This window comes from Nelusetta ayraudi, unplaced genomic scaffold (assembly GCF_046127955.1).
Source record: "Nelusetta ayraudi isolate G7.1 ecotype Tasmania unplaced genomic scaffold, CSIRO-AGI_Nayr_v1 ptg000011l, whole genome shotgun sequence".
NCBI lineage: Eukaryota > Metazoa > Chordata > Actinopteri > Tetraodontiformes > Monacanthidae > Nelusetta > Nelusetta ayraudi.
In genome coordinates this window covers 2116243-2134213 of record NW_027466061.1, presented here as the reverse complement: position 1 = coordinate 2134213, position 17971 = coordinate 2116243, and the positions used below count along the sequence as shown (strand labels likewise).

The 17971-nt window shown below is 45.5% G+C and overlaps 1 protein-coding gene across 4 annotated transcripts in view; it reads right to left on the bottom strand.

The window, feature by feature from the left end:
* The window catches only part of robo3 (roundabout, axon guidance receptor, homolog 3 (Drosophila)), a 138554-nt gene extending 130169 nt beyond the window's left edge, over nucleotides 1-8385 (bottom strand). Inside the window, exon 1 of one of the 4 annotated variants that reach the window (XM_076019995.1) lies at nucleotides 8148-8385. In XM_076019995.1, the coding sequence (XP_075876110.1) occupies nucleotides 8148-8301 (154 nt within the window). In that variant the 5' untranslated portion in view covers nucleotides 8302-8385. The remainder of the gene's footprint in view (nucleotides 1-8147) is intronic. The other 3 variants (XM_076019997.1, XM_076019996.1, XM_076019999.1) reach the window with 3 other exon arrangements.
* Between the last annotated feature and the right edge of the window lie 9586 nt (nucleotides 8386-17971).

Genomic DNA, 17971 nt, shown 5'->3' with positions numbered 1-17971 from the left:
TGTGTGGTGCGTGTGTGTGTGTGTGTGTGTGTGTGTGTTCATATGTTGGAGGTTAAAGGAAAAGTGGGAGAAGCAGCGAGGGAGAGACTTGTCATGCTGATACTGATGCTGTGTGTGATTTCCAACTCTGTATTTACTGTACCTGCGGATGGTGGCAAGTGTCAGCGTTGTGTGTGCGTGTGCGTGTGTGTGCGTGCGTGTGTGTGTGTGCGTGCGTGTGCGTGTGTGTGTGTGCGTGTGTGTGTGTGTGTGTGTGTGTGTGTGTGTGTGTGTGTGAATGTTTCATAGGTAATAAAGATATTTGTATTCACTTGGATGTCATTTTTACTGTACAAACAGCAGACGGTAGATGATCGCTGATGAACAGCTGCTGACTCTTTCACTGATGGTCTGCTTAACTTGACTCAACCTTTTTTCAGCTTTGGAAAAATAGCCGATTGGAAAAGAAGAATTCATCTGTAAACACACAGAAAATTCAGCTTGTGTTTCTTAACCGTCAAGCTGATTCCATCGTGAGGTTTTTATTATATTTATTCTTCAGAAGACAAAGTCAAATTATTCAAAGATTGTCTTCAATTTCTATAAACATTTTGGGTCTACAGCATGTCAATGATATGATATGAGATATGATCTGAGATATGAGGACCGTTCATCTTTTGCTTTTTTTCTGAAAACCCCTGAATCGTGATGTCACAAAGGGAACTGATACCAGAAAGTCACAAAGGATTTATTTTTAGTGGTTTTTGGTTAAATACTTGTGTGAGTCTTCTCCATTGGAGTCCACCATTAAAAAAAAAAAATGAGTGCAACATGGGACCTCGGCCATACACTCAAGATTGCTCACAATTGCTTTGAATTATTGTTCCATACTGAAAAAAATTATAATTAACCCTCCTCATTAGAATATCAATGATAGCAGTAAGAACCCTCAGTTGAGATGTCGTCATGGTTTAGCCTGGGGTGTGTGTGTGTGTGTGTGTGTGTGTGTGCCTGGACCAAAGGTCGCAGCCACTCTCGGTGACCCCTGAGCCATCAGCACACTTAACCCCTGAACCCTGATGACCTGGCGCGTGTACACGAGCTCTCACGCGAACGGCGCAGCGCAACTCTTTAATACACTGCAGTGGCGGAGGGGAGGGGGCTGCGGGGGGTGCGGGGGGAGTGCTGTGGAGGGGTGATGTATGGTGTCGCTGACAGCCTGTTTTGTCCCGTGTGTTTGGAGAAGCAAGCAGGCGTGATGTAATTCAATTGATTTGATCGACCAAATCGTTGAGCATCTTAATCCTCTTTAACACATGGAGACGTTGGCTGAATGGCAGTCGATGTTTACTGCCATAGCGTTCGTTAAGGCAGCTAAAGAGGAGAAGTGAGGCTTTTATTATTTTAACATAACAGCAAAACTGCAGCACTGTTAAAAAAAAAAAACAATAACATGCAGAATAAAATGTATATTTGTTACCTTATGTTGTATTCTATGTATAGATTTGCATTCTAAAACTCATCATTGCAAAGCTGGAAACCATTCTGGAACCTTTGGACAGGTGTTTGGCTCATTTATAAAAAGCAATGAACGTATGACCATTGTAGAATATAGTATGCACTTCTCAGGAACCTTCAACATTGACAGTCCCATACATTACAGTGCGATTAATGTATCAGGTCTGTGTAAAACAACTCCCTATTTGACTGCAGCTTGCCTGTGTGAATGGAAAAAAATTGCAAAAAAAACTATAAAAGCAACAAAGAACCACACAAGCCTCCAGCTGAAGTGCAGCATTTTGAATAACAGCACTTTGAGTTGAGAACTGTCTCTGACTATTAATCAATACAACCACACAACCGACAAAAAAACACTTGCTGAAAAAAAGTGGACAGCTTGTATCATTGTAGTTGCTGCCGGTGTTCTTATAATTCCTTCACTCTCACTTTCACCAACTCATAATGAGCGTGGCCACTCGAGGAACAACAAAGGATTATGATGCACTCATCATCAAGGCTTATCCACACTTCTCACACACACAATATGAAAACTGAATGCGCCGTCCGCACCATTAGAATTCCGGGGAGTTATCATCGCTGCTGAGATGTACTCCCCCCCCCCCCCCGACCCCCCAATTCCGGACGCTAATCCCTGCCTGCAGACCACTCCTGCTTGTATATCCAACACCATCCAATCAGCATTTGTTCGCCACCTGGAGAAATCTTCATAGTGATGGAGGAAGTTGTCCAAACCGGTATTAGCACACGCAGACGTGTCCCTCTGCATACAAAGCAGGATCTCTTGCCCTTCTCTCTCCGCGACGCTCTTTCCCCTCCTTCGCGCTTCTTTGCCACAGATGCTGATTTCCTGATTTCCATTTTTTTTCCACACTATCTACATAACTCTGCATATTATCTCAGAATGATCTGGGAATAAAGCATCCTCTGATAAAGGTCTCCTTTTTTCCTCTAATAATTGACTTTGGAAAAGAAAACTGTGAACTTGAAGCTGGGTAGCTCGCGCTCAAACGTTCAATTTACACCAGACGTTCCAGTGCTGTTGCTACAAATTGCGGCTGAAAGCAAAGCTGTGGATGATGAGCTTATCAGGAAGGCGGCAGGTCTTGATAGAGACCCTGATGAGGTGGCGGAGGGAAGTGGGAGGGTTCCGGCTGACAGCGACTTCGAGCTCAGCAAGGTGAGCTGATGGTAATTGGGCACCTATCTGGACCTCTAAGTACAGCCTGATGTCCTGCTGTAGCGGAGGAGAACCAGGAGGTTTCCTAATGGGGAGGACACGATGCGCAGGTGAAGGGCTGAGAAGAAGTGAACACGCTGTGACTCAGATCCCTGATGCTTGCTCACATTCTTTGTCCTGCTGGGTTGTTTCATTTTATGCGGCGGTAATTGTTGCAAGGCGGGCTGAAGCCAAATTGTGAGAGGGCACCTGTGGCAGGAAACTGGGCCAATGAACGCATTGACTGATGCACAGATGGGGAGAGTGTTGAACTGTTTTTAGACCTTCAATTCAATGGAAGCGGCTCTCTAGACTCAGTGGATATTTTGGTAAAAATGCACCACTAAACTAAACTTGAATCATCACGTCTGCCTGAGATCATAGGAGGAATACAAAGATACGCCCATGGCCACGACATGAAGTGGAATATTTAATCAAACATAAGAATAGTTGTGTGGATCCAACCATTTAAAGCAAGCTACTGAATTAGATGTTCACTGAGAGAGTTGAGTCACCACCTGTTGCGCACCCGATTCCACTGATGAAGTGGTATTCTTCTCTATTGCAAGGCATCCTCTACTTCTGACTTTTGACTGAATTGTATCTACGTAGTAATAGGAATTTACCAAAGCTATAGTGTGAATTGGAAAATGTGAGTAGTGCCGTATACTTCTGTCAGACCCAGTGTACCAGTGTGTTTTCATGGGGCTGTGTTATAGGCATAAAGTACACAGTAAGGATGTCAAAGCAGGAAAAAAAATACAATAAAAAATCAGATGATGAATCAAGAGGGTGAAACAATACTTGAAAAACAATTCTTATGCTACTTTCCGGAACCAAAATCATGTAAATATGCTGCAGCAGGCTTGTCTGTGAAGTCTTCTGACCCTCCCCAAACAGATGATAGCGGGTGTTTTGGCCAAATGCCAACAGAGTGGCACCCCTCTACCCTTTGCCATCCTAAAAAAAAAAACTCACACAATTTGCCTAGCCAGCCGCTGCTGAGCCCTCCCCAGTCATCAGGCATTCTCTTTCTAGCCGACTACAAAGTCCCAGCCGCGGCCACTCGGCCGCCGTCAGCAGGAGCTCCGCCGATAAAAGGTCACATTTAATGAAGCGAAACGTGGCAGCACACCTGGACGCTGCTTTGACAGGAAGTGAAGGGTTCGGGAGGTGAAGCAATGTTTGTCTGTGTCTCCGGTGACTTTCGATCAGGTTACATCTTGGAACGTTAGTGCTTTGGCATTTTGACTCACTGCTATGGGAGCTGCTGAAGGAGATAGGGGGCACTAAGCTCTGGCTATCAACAAAAATGTGAATAAAAATGTTGATCATCAGTTCCAAGCAACAGTCTACATTTTTACCAGAGGTGGGAAGTAACGAAGTACAAATACTTTGGAGCATCTGCTTCTGGAAAGAATGCTGTTTAAAAGATACGCTAAAAGTAATCCACTTATTATAATGTAGGAAATAACATTGGCTATGGTTATCAAATGTGTAAGTATCCAAATATGGCTCACTAGTCATAATTATTGCTATAATAACAGTGTGGTTGTTCTGCATTTGAAAAAGAAAAAAAAAACAAATTAAGCATTAAGTACTGAGATGACCAAAACTGGATTTACTCATCCAGATGCTCATGCAAGACTTTTGGTCAGTTCAGTCCAGATTATTCCGTCAGAACTTTTTCATTTTTGCAAAATTAATGTATATATATATTTTACTTTTTTACTTAAGTACAGTTCAGAAACTGTACTTTCATTACTTTTACATGAGTAAAGGGGTTGAATCAGTACAGAATGTGAACGCTTTTGCCACCTCTGATTTTTATCATTGTTATATGCTTTATACAAGGCAGGTTTATTCACTGGGTTTTGTGTGAAGGAAGATTCTGCAGGCACAGGGAGGCAGCAGCAGCAGCAGCAGCAGCAGCAGCAGTCATGCGGCACACTTAACAACCACAGCAGGGTTTCCCGGAAAAGTTGAGCCCACCTGTCAGAGCGCTCTGGTGGTTTGTCTTCATTCAGTAATTCCCAGAGCTTCCTCTTGGAATTCACCGCGCCTTCCTCTGAGCAGGAGGCCAACGGCTCCGATTCCGCCAGGCTTTCGATTTGCAATGATAAACACTCTGCAGGCAGCTTCAGCAACGCACAAAATAAAGGGTGGCGTCACACTGCCGAGTGGAGGAGCCCTATACTATGGGGCGGAATTTGCATATTGAAATTTTTGAGACGTAATTAGTTGGCGGGGAAAAATGCATGTGTGCGCGGTGCAGAGTTAATGACTCAGTGGCAGATTTATACGGAAAAGAGCAAAAGGGGAGACTGCTTGACCTCCATTAGGGGACAAATGGCTGAATTAGCATCCATAAATTACAACACATACACACACACACCAGTAATAATGTGGGGCAAAAATCAGACATGCCAAATTGGAAGAGTAAATATATGTATATATCTGGCACAAGGACAAGGCTTCCTCACAGGAAGTTCAGAAAGAGAATGCAGCTCTAAACTACAGGAAGTTATAACTAAGAATAATGAGCTCTCCTTCACCTTTTGCCACCTCTTGCAGTTTTTAACACCATAGATGCTCTTGACTTCACATTTTATTGATTGCACAGACGCTCCTTAATAAGGGCCTTTACGTTTATATGTGGAAGGACCCTTTGCTTTGATGTAAATTTTTTGGGGTGGTATTGATTGTCGAGTCCAAAATCTTCTTCAAAGCTGCGTTCGGGGGCCGAGTGCGCTGATCCCGGGAGGAAAAACACGTCTTAACACCTATTGATGCAGGCAGAGCTGCCGCAGTCTCCTCCGGATTACGGCTGTATATTCACAGTCAGGAGTCGCATCTGGAGCATCAAGTCCTGTGTGAGTGCTCGCGCTTGAGGCGCGTGCGTGCAAGAGTGAGAAAGTGCCTGTGCACTTGCGCTTTGGTTGCAGAGGATGTGTGGGAGAGGATGTGCTGGTGCTAATTGGGTTGTCGTTTTTACTTTTGATCTATTCAACCAGCTTGGAAACGGCAGTGGAGGATTCTCTCACAGTCGGCTATCGTCTTTTTTCTTCCAGTTCGTAGAATCTGCGCGTTCTGAGCAGGATGATGTAACGCAACGCGGCCCCGCGCCCAGATGGCAAAGGTGAAACTTGAAGAAAGTGTAAGAGTTATTTTCTTAAGGTTCGAATGCACAAGCAGTAGAAAGACAGAAGGATCCCTAAACAAAGGCTGCAGAGGAAAGATAAATGTTGACTGACTCATACTGAGCTCCCAGATAAACTGCTGGGTCTCCACAGTCCACTATAGTGCCGTGTTTGAGCCAAACTGTCCATTATTTCCTAAATTGGTTATCGGGTCATATTGATTTTCCCATTGAGCCTCCCTCTGAGCTCCAGGTCGACCCACACAAGCTGTCCGCCCACAGCCCCGCTGCTATTGGGCTTCGCGCCTGGATACCCACGCTTTGACCAGGACATACTACCCCCCACTACCCACCCAGCCACCCACCTCCAACCCCCACCCTCCCACTGGTGAATCAGCATATAATGCCTGGCGAAATACATCTCTATTATGGCGTCACAGCAGTCTTTTTGAACGAGTCAAAGCATTGATCTCTGGAGCAGGTGGACACTTTGATATCAGCGTTCTCCTCATTTTCTCCATGTAGTCAATCCGCCTCCTTTATGCCGCGTTACAATAGACGAGGTTTGATCAAAACGATCGCCGGCCAGCGGAGCGAATGCTCCTCGCCGACCGGCTCTCGTCTGAGCTCCCTGAGATTTATCGACGACACCCACAGATTGTTCAGGGAGGCTCTGGGGGGGGGAGAATAAAAGACGGCACATAATATGAAGGTGGACGCGCACGAGGCACGTCCGTCTATCAGCCCATCAGCACACGTCGCTCTGCAGCAGATAGATTCCTCTCAATGCAGGCATTGTTCTTGCGCGCCCTCCTGTGCATACTTTGTGGTCGGGCCGCTATAGAGCGCCGAGCTCAATCTACACTCCATTAGAGAGAGCGGATGAAAGGGAGGGAAGGCAACAAAAAAAAGAAAAGAAAAACACGTGCAGGGGCGGAGGGAGAGAAGTCAGAATCAGACAGCAGCTGCTTTCAGCTGGTTATCAGGTGCAGGGATGAAGGTGTGTTTGAGTGTGTGTGAGTGTGTGTGGTGGGGGGGGGCAGTAAGGGGAAGTTATCTGGATGAAAATTGACTCTCCAGTGTTCCTATAGTGAGCAGCACCTTTCAAAAGCAGAATGTCCCTCCACTCTGGGACAAACTACACAGTAAACACGAGAAGGACAGAAAGCCACACAGGGAAGTACAAAGAGGGAACATCTCCCCTCTTGTTGGGATGGACCGTCAGTCAATGAACAGGAAGGGGAAAGCAAGAAAGACAGAAGTAAAGAAAGATTTTGCTAAATGCTCAGTGACGTAGAGTTAGAGTGTTTATTCATGGGGAGACTTTCACAAATGTTATGATGTGTGCGCATGAACGTGTGTGTGGGGGGGAGGGGGGGATAGATGTGTTTGGGATTCATTGGTATGCAGTGACATTGAGACAAAGCAATGTGCTTGTTACATTCAACATAAATGTGATTTGACATAAGTCATAACACCTGCACAGACACACACGCACATACGTGCAGTAAATACATACACACACACACACACACACACACACACTCAGTCCCATCACAGCGGAAACACCTCGCTATATTTACACCAGGTGAATCAGCCTCTGCAGACACCCAGTGAACAAAGTGAAATCAACCATGCGACATGAGACAGAGTCCCTGTGAGTTCCAGCTGGAGCTCAGCAGAGGCAGCAGGCAGCTGTGAGGCTGAAGCTGTGGGCTGCTTGGGTGGGACGAGAGAGCAGCGCAGTGGCTGAAAGTTAAGAGGATGTGACGGCGCCATCCATCCATCCATCCATCCATCCCGATAGCCCACAGCCCGCAGCCCCAACCTCTGCAAGACAGAGCGCGTGTTTGCTCAATAGCGTCTCTCCATCACACTTTACCCACAACACACTGTGACAGGAGCCTGGTCCTGGTCCTGCCCCGGTGAGCTGAACTCTCAGATCTCCAGCCGGCCTGATGCAAGTCTTCAAACAAAGTGTTAAATTCTGACCAGGAATTGAAATTTTAGATATAAAAAGAAGGGGGGGGGGGAGAGACGGTGCTCAGATAGCACGTGCACCTCATTTGATCACACCTTTTGACAACTCCCTTCACTTCAGCTTCTTATCTCCACATTATCATAAGAAAAGGCGACCCTCCTTTTGAAAGAGCTTTTTTTTCAAGGAGCGCCGCGCTCACTTGCGTCAGAGCCGCCGATGAAAGGTGGGCAGCGGCGGCAAATCAAAGCGGAACGAGGCTCAATTAGGGGGAAGTCGCGGAAGCCCAAAAAAAAAAAAAAAAACACGCTTACCGTTGAAGCCGGTGAAGTTGCCCCAGTCGAGCAGCGAGCTGTTGAAGGAGGGCAGCGAGCCATTGAAGAACGGGTCCGTGCCGTTGGGAGAGTTTCGGATGGTGTCGGAGAACAGGTTCATCTGCAGCAGCGTCTTGAGCAGGTAGCGCAACATCTTGCGGCGCACGGGGACCTGCGCGAGGCGCTCCCCCCCACCACCACACTCGCGCTCCTCACGTCGGTCCTCTCAGCCTCAGCGGCGGGTTACCTTCTAATCTGGTCTGAGTCTGCTCCTCCTCTGGAGGTGGAGGAAAGTTGGAGAGAAGCGCCTGAGAGCCCAAGATTAAAATAAAATAAAATAAAATAACATCTGAAAAATGCAGATGTCTGATTTTGGAGGGAAAAAAATGAAATAAATTAATATAAATAAATAAAGTAAAATGAAATAAAATTGAAAAAAAAAGGTGATATTAAGTTGGCTGCGAATGTCAGAACAAGTGCATGGAGGGGGGACACCTCGCTGTGACTCCTTCCAGTTCCTCCCCTGTGTTGTAATGTTCCTTTATTCTCTTTTGTTCTGGGATCACATCACATAACTTCACACACACTCAAACACTCCAAAACAAACCCCCCCACACACACACACACTGCCTGTCACTGGTGTGAAAGAATCCAGCAATGTGATGATGACCCCTCTTGGATTCTCCGCGCGGCTCCGTCCAGCCCCTCCCTCTGGCTCCTCCTGCTTCTCTCTCGCTCTCGCTCTCGCTCTCTTCTTTCTCCCTCCCTCTCCTGTGACGGGGGTCCCCGGGGGTCCGCAGAGGATAGAGAGAGCAGGTGCCGCTGGCAATAAATGTTTAATTATTAGATTAATAATCATCCCAGGAGGCTCTGAGGCCGGGCAGGGGAGGAAAGGAAGAATATACTTACTGTCACTGTCTCGCCATTCAAGCCACACACACCTTATATGCACGTTTTGGATAAACGGTTAACATGACACACACACACACACACACACACACACACACACACACACACACACACACACACGCAAGTGCGAAAACTCTCCTTTTGTTCTCTGTTTTATTCCTGTCACAGTTCTGTGTTTCTATGTGATAACTGTCAAACTGTGAGTTTGCATCAGAGAATCAGAGTCATCCAGTTAAAAAATAAATAAATAAATAAATTCCCCCCACAATTTTCTCAACAGCTCATGTGTTCCTGTCTTTAGTTCTAAAACTGAGGAAAAATCCTGATCATCAGCACAAAAGAACAAAATGTCAGGAAAGCTCACACTACTTTATTGCAATGTCTTTGCGGCGCTCTGATGGAATCCTGTACGTTTACGAAAGTAAATGTACAGGATTCCATCAGAGCGCCGGTGAATCTAATTTACTCACATGCCTTTAATCATGCTCAAGCATTCTATAGTTCTGACGCACGGCCTGCATGCACAGTCGTCATTGACATGCACGTGCGCGATTGCAGCCGGATGGGCGCATGTGGCGCCCGGTGCACCCCGCTGACAGCCTCAGTGTGACTCCCATTAACCACGCCCGTCCCCCATCAGGACCCTGTCCCGCTGCTTCTTCACTTGGACAATGGAGGACAAAGTTGCCGTGACGACCCCCATCCCATCATCCATTTCCAGGGCCGTTTTCCGGTGTGTCCCCCCCTCATTTTAGAGGCTCTTGCATTCATAGGGTACATGTGCCAACCGCTAACACACACACACACACACACACACACACACACACACACAGTCCTTGGGGTTGTAACATGGTGGAGTTTGGGGCGCCAGAGTGAGTTGATCAATGAAGTGAGTGAGAGACTGGTGTCATCTGTATATTTTCCATCCTTGGCTTTAAAGCACTTAAGATGCTCCCCACCTCCGCAGTTTGCAAACCCCAAACTTTCGCACAACCACACACATCTTTGCATTTCACACTCTTTTCACACTAATTCCTCAATCAATCTCCCCAGCAGCGGACTCTCCGCAGCCGAGCGATTAACAGTCTCTGCGCACGGCCCGTCTAAACTCCGGACTGTATTCTCTGGAAAGCAGTCGTGAGCATTGCAGGTAAATGAAGATACACTTCCCCAGGATTTTGCTGCTCAATCCCCAGTGTTCCAGAAATCATGCTCCCCATTCTGCTGTGTACAATGGATTACCTGGACAATGTCCAATCCAATATCCTACTTTCTTTAGAAAAGCACTTTAAAACAACTGCAGAGGTCCAAACAGCTGTGCTAAGTTGATGAATAGTACTGCAGAAATAGATTAAATATATAAACAGATGAAGGCAACATCTTACCCAGTCTTTTCTTTTTTTTTAGAAGATACACAAGCAGTAAAGTTAGTCGACTGTGTGCAGTTTTCAATATAATGCACTCATGTCTGATGCCCTGATGAAATATGAAACTGCCTTTATTCATATTAATAGTATTAGTCTGCAAAATGACAGACTGGGTCTTATCTCACTTAATTAGCAGTGATTTGTGTGACCAGAGTTTTGAAAGGCTGGCCTTGTATTTTGCTTTTGTCAGAAGGACGAGCACCTCCTGACGGAGCATGAAAACAAATTTCATGCAAATCCATCAAACGGAGACATAAATGGCGGCTCACAGAGCATTTGGTCTTTCATAGAAATGTTAATGCACTCAGAGGGATGCAGATAGGTCATTAATGTCAAAAACCCTGTTGGATTGATGTCTTTGTCTCACTTTGGACTACATTATGTGCCAAAATCCCTCTCAAATGATGAAAACTCTTCAAATGAAGTCTTGTGATCCCTCAAATCATTGCTTGTTCAACCAGGCTGTTTCCATCAACTGAAATGTAATCAGTTGTTTATAAAATTGAGCCTGTGCCACCTCAGGCTATTGTACAATCTTTGATGCAAGCAAACTGATTTCTGATCATATTAATTATTTTTCTGGAAAGTATCAAAGCAAAAATTAACAATAAATATGGAAGTGCAACCTTTGATAACTGATTCAATTTTATTATTTGCATATCAACCTTGCAATCCGGTCACAGAAATGAGAAAATTAGCGCAATTTTTTCTTTGTGGAAAAACAGCGCACAATACAAAAAGTCAAGGTCCACTGGATTTTTTGAGTCTCACAGGAGGAAACGGTTGCCAAAGATAGAAAAAGCAGAGTCTGAACTTTCAATAACCATTTCATTTTCCCACCGTGCTTTTGATGATGTTGCCTGCTCTCAGTCAGAAGCACATTGACCAAAATCTATTGACGGCACCTTGCATGATTGCACTGAAAAGCTGCCTGACAAGAGTATTACATTTCTCTGCTCGTCTTTGTTGGCTGACTTAATTGAACCATGTTTGATGCCTGTGAAGCACCACAGCTTACATAATAAGCAGAGATCATTTAACTGAGAAAGCAGTGCCTCCAAACCCCACACATTATTATTTTTTTTAGCTGTTTAATAGTAGATTTTAAACAAAAATAGATTTGTGCTTTGAAGCTCCCTTGTTCAACCAGAGTTTTCAGTAAATTACTGGACATTTGTTCATTTCTGGGTTTATCCTTTTACTTCTTTGGACCGTGTTTCAGAGATGAAACTGCGCAAAGTTGTTGAAACGGCATCCTTAATGAAGGAGCAGTATCATATCAAGCTAAAGCTGTGACCATTTTAGAATCATTAAACTTGAATTACAACTCCCCATCCCATGCATGTTTCATAAAGCTCACTGGCTTTATTTCAAGAACTTTTTTTTTTCTTTTCAAAAGCTCAGATCATGCTGATGCATCAGGCTGAAACAGAAATCCACAGACCTCCCGCCCAAAGAGTGCAACCGCTTGTAGAACAGAACCAATCCCGAGGCTCGGGCTCCTGATTTCGATTGCTATAGAAATTCTGGCCTCATTTCAGCATCTCAGTGTCACCTAAGTGCTCTTTCTTTTGCTGTTGTGACAAGGTGTGGGTTCCCCTCCCGGGATGGGTGTGGCTATAATGTCCTGAGCATCGTGACGCGTTTCCTTCCAGCACCTGCAGAGAGAGAGAGAGACGGCCATCAGAGAGGCGGCGATGTGCCACTCAACACCACAAAGCGCCCGGGTGGAACATCTGTGCCCGGGTCTGCCAGTGCGCACGCCTGGGGTGTGCTGCCGCTGCATTTTGGCCCCTGGGGAACCTCAAAGCTGGAGCAAAGACAGAGTCGGTTGTCAATCGCCAACTCCTGCATCCCAGCTGGATGGCAGAGGGCAGGCAAGCAGCCAGATCCAGCATACCAGCCAGGCTGCAGGTGTGCGGTACCCCCCACCCCCACCTCCTCTGTCTTTGTCTCTGATACACTGACATACAACTGCCATCAGGAATGGAAGTACGAGTAATTGGGGGCTGAGGGGAGATTGTTTGGCAGTAAATATGTGTGGCTGACCAGGGTGGTCGAGCAGTTGGCAGAGTCCATCATTAGAGCTGGGTGCTCACCACGGCCCATATGCCAAAGTGCCGTAATTGGTCTGCCTGTCCTATATGTTCAGTGTGCGGGCCAGAAGGCTATCCCCGCCTGAGCAAAATGGCAGACACCTCCCTCTGGGCAGGGGGCGCTGGGGACTTGTGTCCAATCATGCTGCTAAAACTTGCTCTCCAGGAGACCCACCAGACAATTTTGCTCATTTCCTCCAATTGGTGGTGTAACTTCAAAGCCTTCTTCAAAGGGTCCCGCCTAACTTGGCTAAAACCTATACACCAGGTCCCATTTGAGAGCAGGTGTAATGCTTTGTGTCATCTATATCTATTTCATCTCATCAACAGTCATGGGGCGGGCAGCCTTAAGTGCAAGTGACAGAGCCAATATGCTTTAGCCGGGGGATTAGCCAATCTCCAGAGGCCTAAGTTACACGCGGGGCCGCGTGGGGAGGACGGAAAATAAGCACTTGCTGCACCCTGCAGCCCGTCCGTCTAAACCCTGAGCAAACTCTGGGTAATTGCACAACAAAAGAACAATTAGCCACAACTCCACGGATATTAGGCAGCAAAAGATGGACCTGTCATTTACCCACTCAAATATTTGCATCTCATGAATTTTCTTTCCACGGCCATTGCCCACTACTCTTATTTTCATATGATTTTATTTTCAGATGAATGCAGATAAATGCAAAGTGGTCATTTAAATATGCATTAGCATCATTGTCAGCCTTACTTCCCCAGGTAGTAGGTGGTCATTATTTATTTTTTTTTAGCGAGCCCCAGACCATGTCTCCTCCCTCAGGTTATTCCCCCCACACGGGCAGACCGTATTCAAGTGCTTTTTGGAGACAGGCTCCAGCATGCTTAATGGGACTCGGCTGGGAAACGAAGTCGTGGCGCTCGCTGAAATGAGGCTCACATTGGCACAATCAATGCGCGTGGACCTTTGAAACACTGGAGTTCATTCCAATCAGAGCTGGAGAGAGACAATATCGCAGAGCGAGAGCGAAGGGGTCTGCGTCATATTGATTGCAGCCAAAGAAAGATGAGTTGTTTGTAAGCCTCAGAATTTGACGGGAGAAAAAAAAAGTTTCAAGCTTGATTGCTTTCTCACAGTGCCGTGCACAGTGGAGAGACGTCTTCAGAGAAGGACAAATGGTCTGACGAGAAAAATCAATGATCGGCGCCAGTCACAGCTCAATGTGTGCTTTAACCAGGGCTCACCTGAAGAGACTCGGTTACCGTTGTCACACAATCTAATGTGCCTATGGAAATGTATTCTTGTTTATTAACGGCGAAAAAATTTCAGCCACAAGCATCAGTCACATTATAATGTTATTTGTTTCAGTGCCCGATTCCGCTGTTACAAACAGTGGTCGTCCACAAATCCTCCATCGCATTACAGCTGTGGTACAATGGTTTGATTTACTGGTCTCAAAAAAGAGTGCACTCTGTTAAGTTAAGTTCTAATGGTCAAAACGCGCAGACGTGGAAATCACTCGGACCCTGACTCCCCAGTCACACCTCTCCCAGATCAGAGACAACCCCCCCTAGCAAGATGTTTGTAGTGCCATCTGTGATGACTGCATGGGTGCCTTGTGTTTGTCTCCTTCCAAACATGAAACAGCCTGTAAACAGAGGGCTAATTATGCTGCCTTCTAGATTTATAGTTTTTATAGTGCTGCACTGGAGTCTGGACTGAAAAATAAAAACCCATGAACAATCGTATTATCAGGGATTTTCAAAAACAAACAAGAACACAACAACTTTTACATGTACAACCAATGAGGTGTGTCTTTCCCCCCAAGTACCCTGAAGGCTTTAAACAACTGCCTCACGCACCAGTGACTAGCAGCCAGCCTCTCCTCTAAGTGCCAGAGCAGGCCAGCCAGCTGGGCCCCCTCCATCACATGCCAGCTTCCCCCTGACTGTGAATTGAATGAGCCAGCGACTGTAACAGGTAGTCTCCCCAGGTGCCGAGACCCCTTCCCAGCTCGCTAAGCTATTGCTCCCCGTCTCGAAAAAGCTGAGCTTAATTAGCCAAGGGGGTGGGCCACTATTGGCCAATAATGAGCCACAGTGAGAGTAATGTGGTAGCATAAAAAGGACATAGAAGTGGGGGTCCGATGATCTCTCTCTCTCTCTCTCTCTCTCTCTCTCCCTCTCTCTCTCTCTATTTTTTTTGGCTGAGAATTATAGATTTGAACCATCTGGCCGTGCAGGAGGGGAGGGGAGGGGAGGGGTGAGGAGAATGATATGTCTGACGGACGACTTTAACAAAGATGTGGCAAGAGAGAGGGGCGTGTCTGAGATCACAAGCTGAATTATAGCAAGCATGACGGAGCCATTGTGTGGCGTGATGGCTTGGTTATTCACAGCTGGGGCTGCCCAAATTGTTCTTTTATATTCTTTTATTCTCATTTATTGAAGCCAGAGGGGTTTGGAAAATGATTAACAGGAAACCACAACAAGGCAGACCCATTGTCCACCCTTCCCTCTCAATTTAGTCCCCAGCCATTTGTTTTCACTGCTGTCTCTGTGATGCAAATGCGCACGCTTTGCCTGGTTAACTGCAATATTGCTGCTCCAGTAAAACAAACAAACAAACAAACAAACAAACAAACATAGGAATAAACACAGTGGATTCAGCAGATCTACAAAACTCAACATGCTTGTCGTCCTCCAACTCCCCTATGTATAAAATCACATGGGCAGACCTTTGTGGCAGTTGTTCATCAGACCTTTACAAAAAATATCTTCCAGTGACATTAGTTAAGAGTTTGATTCAAATGAAACACATCTAAAGTGCCATCAGATGTTATTTTGTGTAGCCCAGAACTGCGGGGCTCATGCAACCAGCCAAGATGCTCCTTCCTCCCGCTGCTCTGCGTCCCTGTTATTTCTCCTCCATCTGGTGTCCATTTTGCAGCCCACCTCTCATGGCCCTCGGGGAGGGTCGGGAGCAAGCACAAACCGGGGCCAGCTTAACAAAACCTCTCAAAGGGCACCAGTGCCTCCTGCCACTCCATAAACCCAACTAGATGGAGTTTTCATGGCAATTAGGGCAGAGGGCTGAGTGGCGCTTTTCCAGGCACCCACTGGCCTTCCTCCGCGGTGAGGAAGCGGCGCTCTCACGTCTTTCATGATGACACCATTAAGCGCGACTGCCCCGCTGGCAGGGACTAATTGTTGGCCTCTCAGGAAATGACAGTGGATGTAGTAACTATGCCACTGTTTAGAGGCTCTTAGATGAGGCAGTTGGTTTACAATGACTGGAGGTGTTTTTTTCTGAGACAGCTGACATTCTTTTTTAACAAGACTTTGGACTTTGGATGTCTGTTGCCACCAGTGGTTCCATCTGGATTTGATCTTGTCCCAAAGTTTTTTTGTTTCTTTGTTTCTGAATGTAACAATATGATATGAACAATCTGAATATAATAACAGTTATCATTTATTGCCAGCTGTATAATTTCAACTACTGTTGCTGATACAATATATTTATTATACCAGGTCTTGAATTGATCCCTATACATTGTGTTCTGTCAAGGATTGACAGGACACAATGAGGCCAGTTCAGCAAAGGAATCGGTTGGAAACAGAGGTTTGCATACAAACAAGCCAGTGTGTCCAAATGTGTTCTATATATAGTAAATGTAAGTGTGCATCATGAAACGGCAAGTGAGATTAAGATTTTTCCATAGTGAAAGATAGAATGGTTGGAGCTGTGCTAACGGACCCATAGCTGTAAATTGTGTGACTGAATACACCAAAGTGTGTGGTAAACTGTGACACAAATTTGTCACTCTATAAATTTACATCCTGCCGTAACTGTGTTTCAGCAGAACTGAGTCAACCTTCAATGGGAGACTGTTCATTTTAAGGCCTTCAGTCTTTTATTGCATTGACACATTTGCTGTGTGCACCAGAACAAAGAGAAGTCTAGTTTCTGGGCCCCCCGTCATGACCATCATCTAATTAAGTCAGTAGACAATTCATTGAGATGATTAAGAGGGTCTTGTTAAGATTTGAGGCTCGAGCAGTTTTGAAGCTACATCTGTGACACTTGGTTTTATCCAAAACGTACTACTGTAAAGAATTCTGGTTAAGTTACTAATTATTGAATAATATGCTTAACAATGTGCTAGGACCAATGTAAATTGGAACAGAAGATTCACAACAGCAACGTAATGATGGAAGGGTTGCCCAAACACACTGGCGTGGGCGGACTCACACAATCAAAATCAGACTCTCAAGACTTTTTCAGTGCCAAACTTCTCACACAGGTCACCTGTCTATGTAATCCATGTGCAAAACACGACTCACATTTCCAACATAAACGGCATTTATATTAGTGGTAAACCTGCTCGTTTGACTTTTTCAATTGCAGGGTATTTGGTGGAAATCATTTAGGAAATGTAATTCTTAACTCTTCATTTTATCACAGTCAAACAAGAGAGACCACCATTTTATATTGTCATTGAATTTACGACATTTAATTTAAAACACAACGGGGTAATGACAGGGCAATTTTTTTGAAAACTCATCTAATAGATGTTGAAATCTGTCTTAAATAAGGAAACAAAATTCTAATGGTGGAGGACATCCAGCCTGCTTCAGGATAAAGGGTTGTCCTCCAAACTCTCAGCCATGTTTGCCAACCTCTCTTGTTCATTTGTACATAGAGAAGCTCATGTGTTTGTTTGCCCATAGTTGTGAGTGATTACTGGGCATTGGAAGGGGCAGGCCTTTAATTAGTCAGGGGTGTCTGGGGAGCCATTACCACGGGGGAATCCCTCCCCTCTTTATTAGCCCCATTTTAATATTGACTAAGGGAGGAAATACATGAGGTGGGGCAATTTGGTTCCCCCAGTCAGGACATCAGCTCCTGTGAATATGCATGCTGCGATACGGGCTGTGGACTGGTTGGGGGTTGCGTGGACATTTGACAGTGGTGATGGACGATCGTGCGTCTGGCATCACCTGGGGTCCCTCGCACCACAACAAAGGGGGTTTGCAAGTTCTACTGAACCTAATGACGACAGCTTGGTAATGTGATAGCAGAAAAATCTGAATTTTACGATACCATACGTGACCATCTGAGAAAAGGTCTTGTCTTTGCTTGAATAAAATGAAAAGGTGTCATGGCTGAAAGTTGGTTTGAGACAGAGTTTTGTGAACCTCAGTGCATCTAGAGGAGGTGATCTTTTATCCATGAAATAATGAAGGTTTTGAACAAACCCCCAGTCAGTCCCCAGGAACGTTTCCTTCCGAAATCAAGTCATTCCTGTCAAAGTCACCGTTTCCTCACATAATAAAGTTACAGATGGGTTAAAGCATCAAAGTAGGCCACTAAATCCTGCTAAGAACAGAGCTGATCTATTCCAATCCCATTCCTTCACCTTGTTGA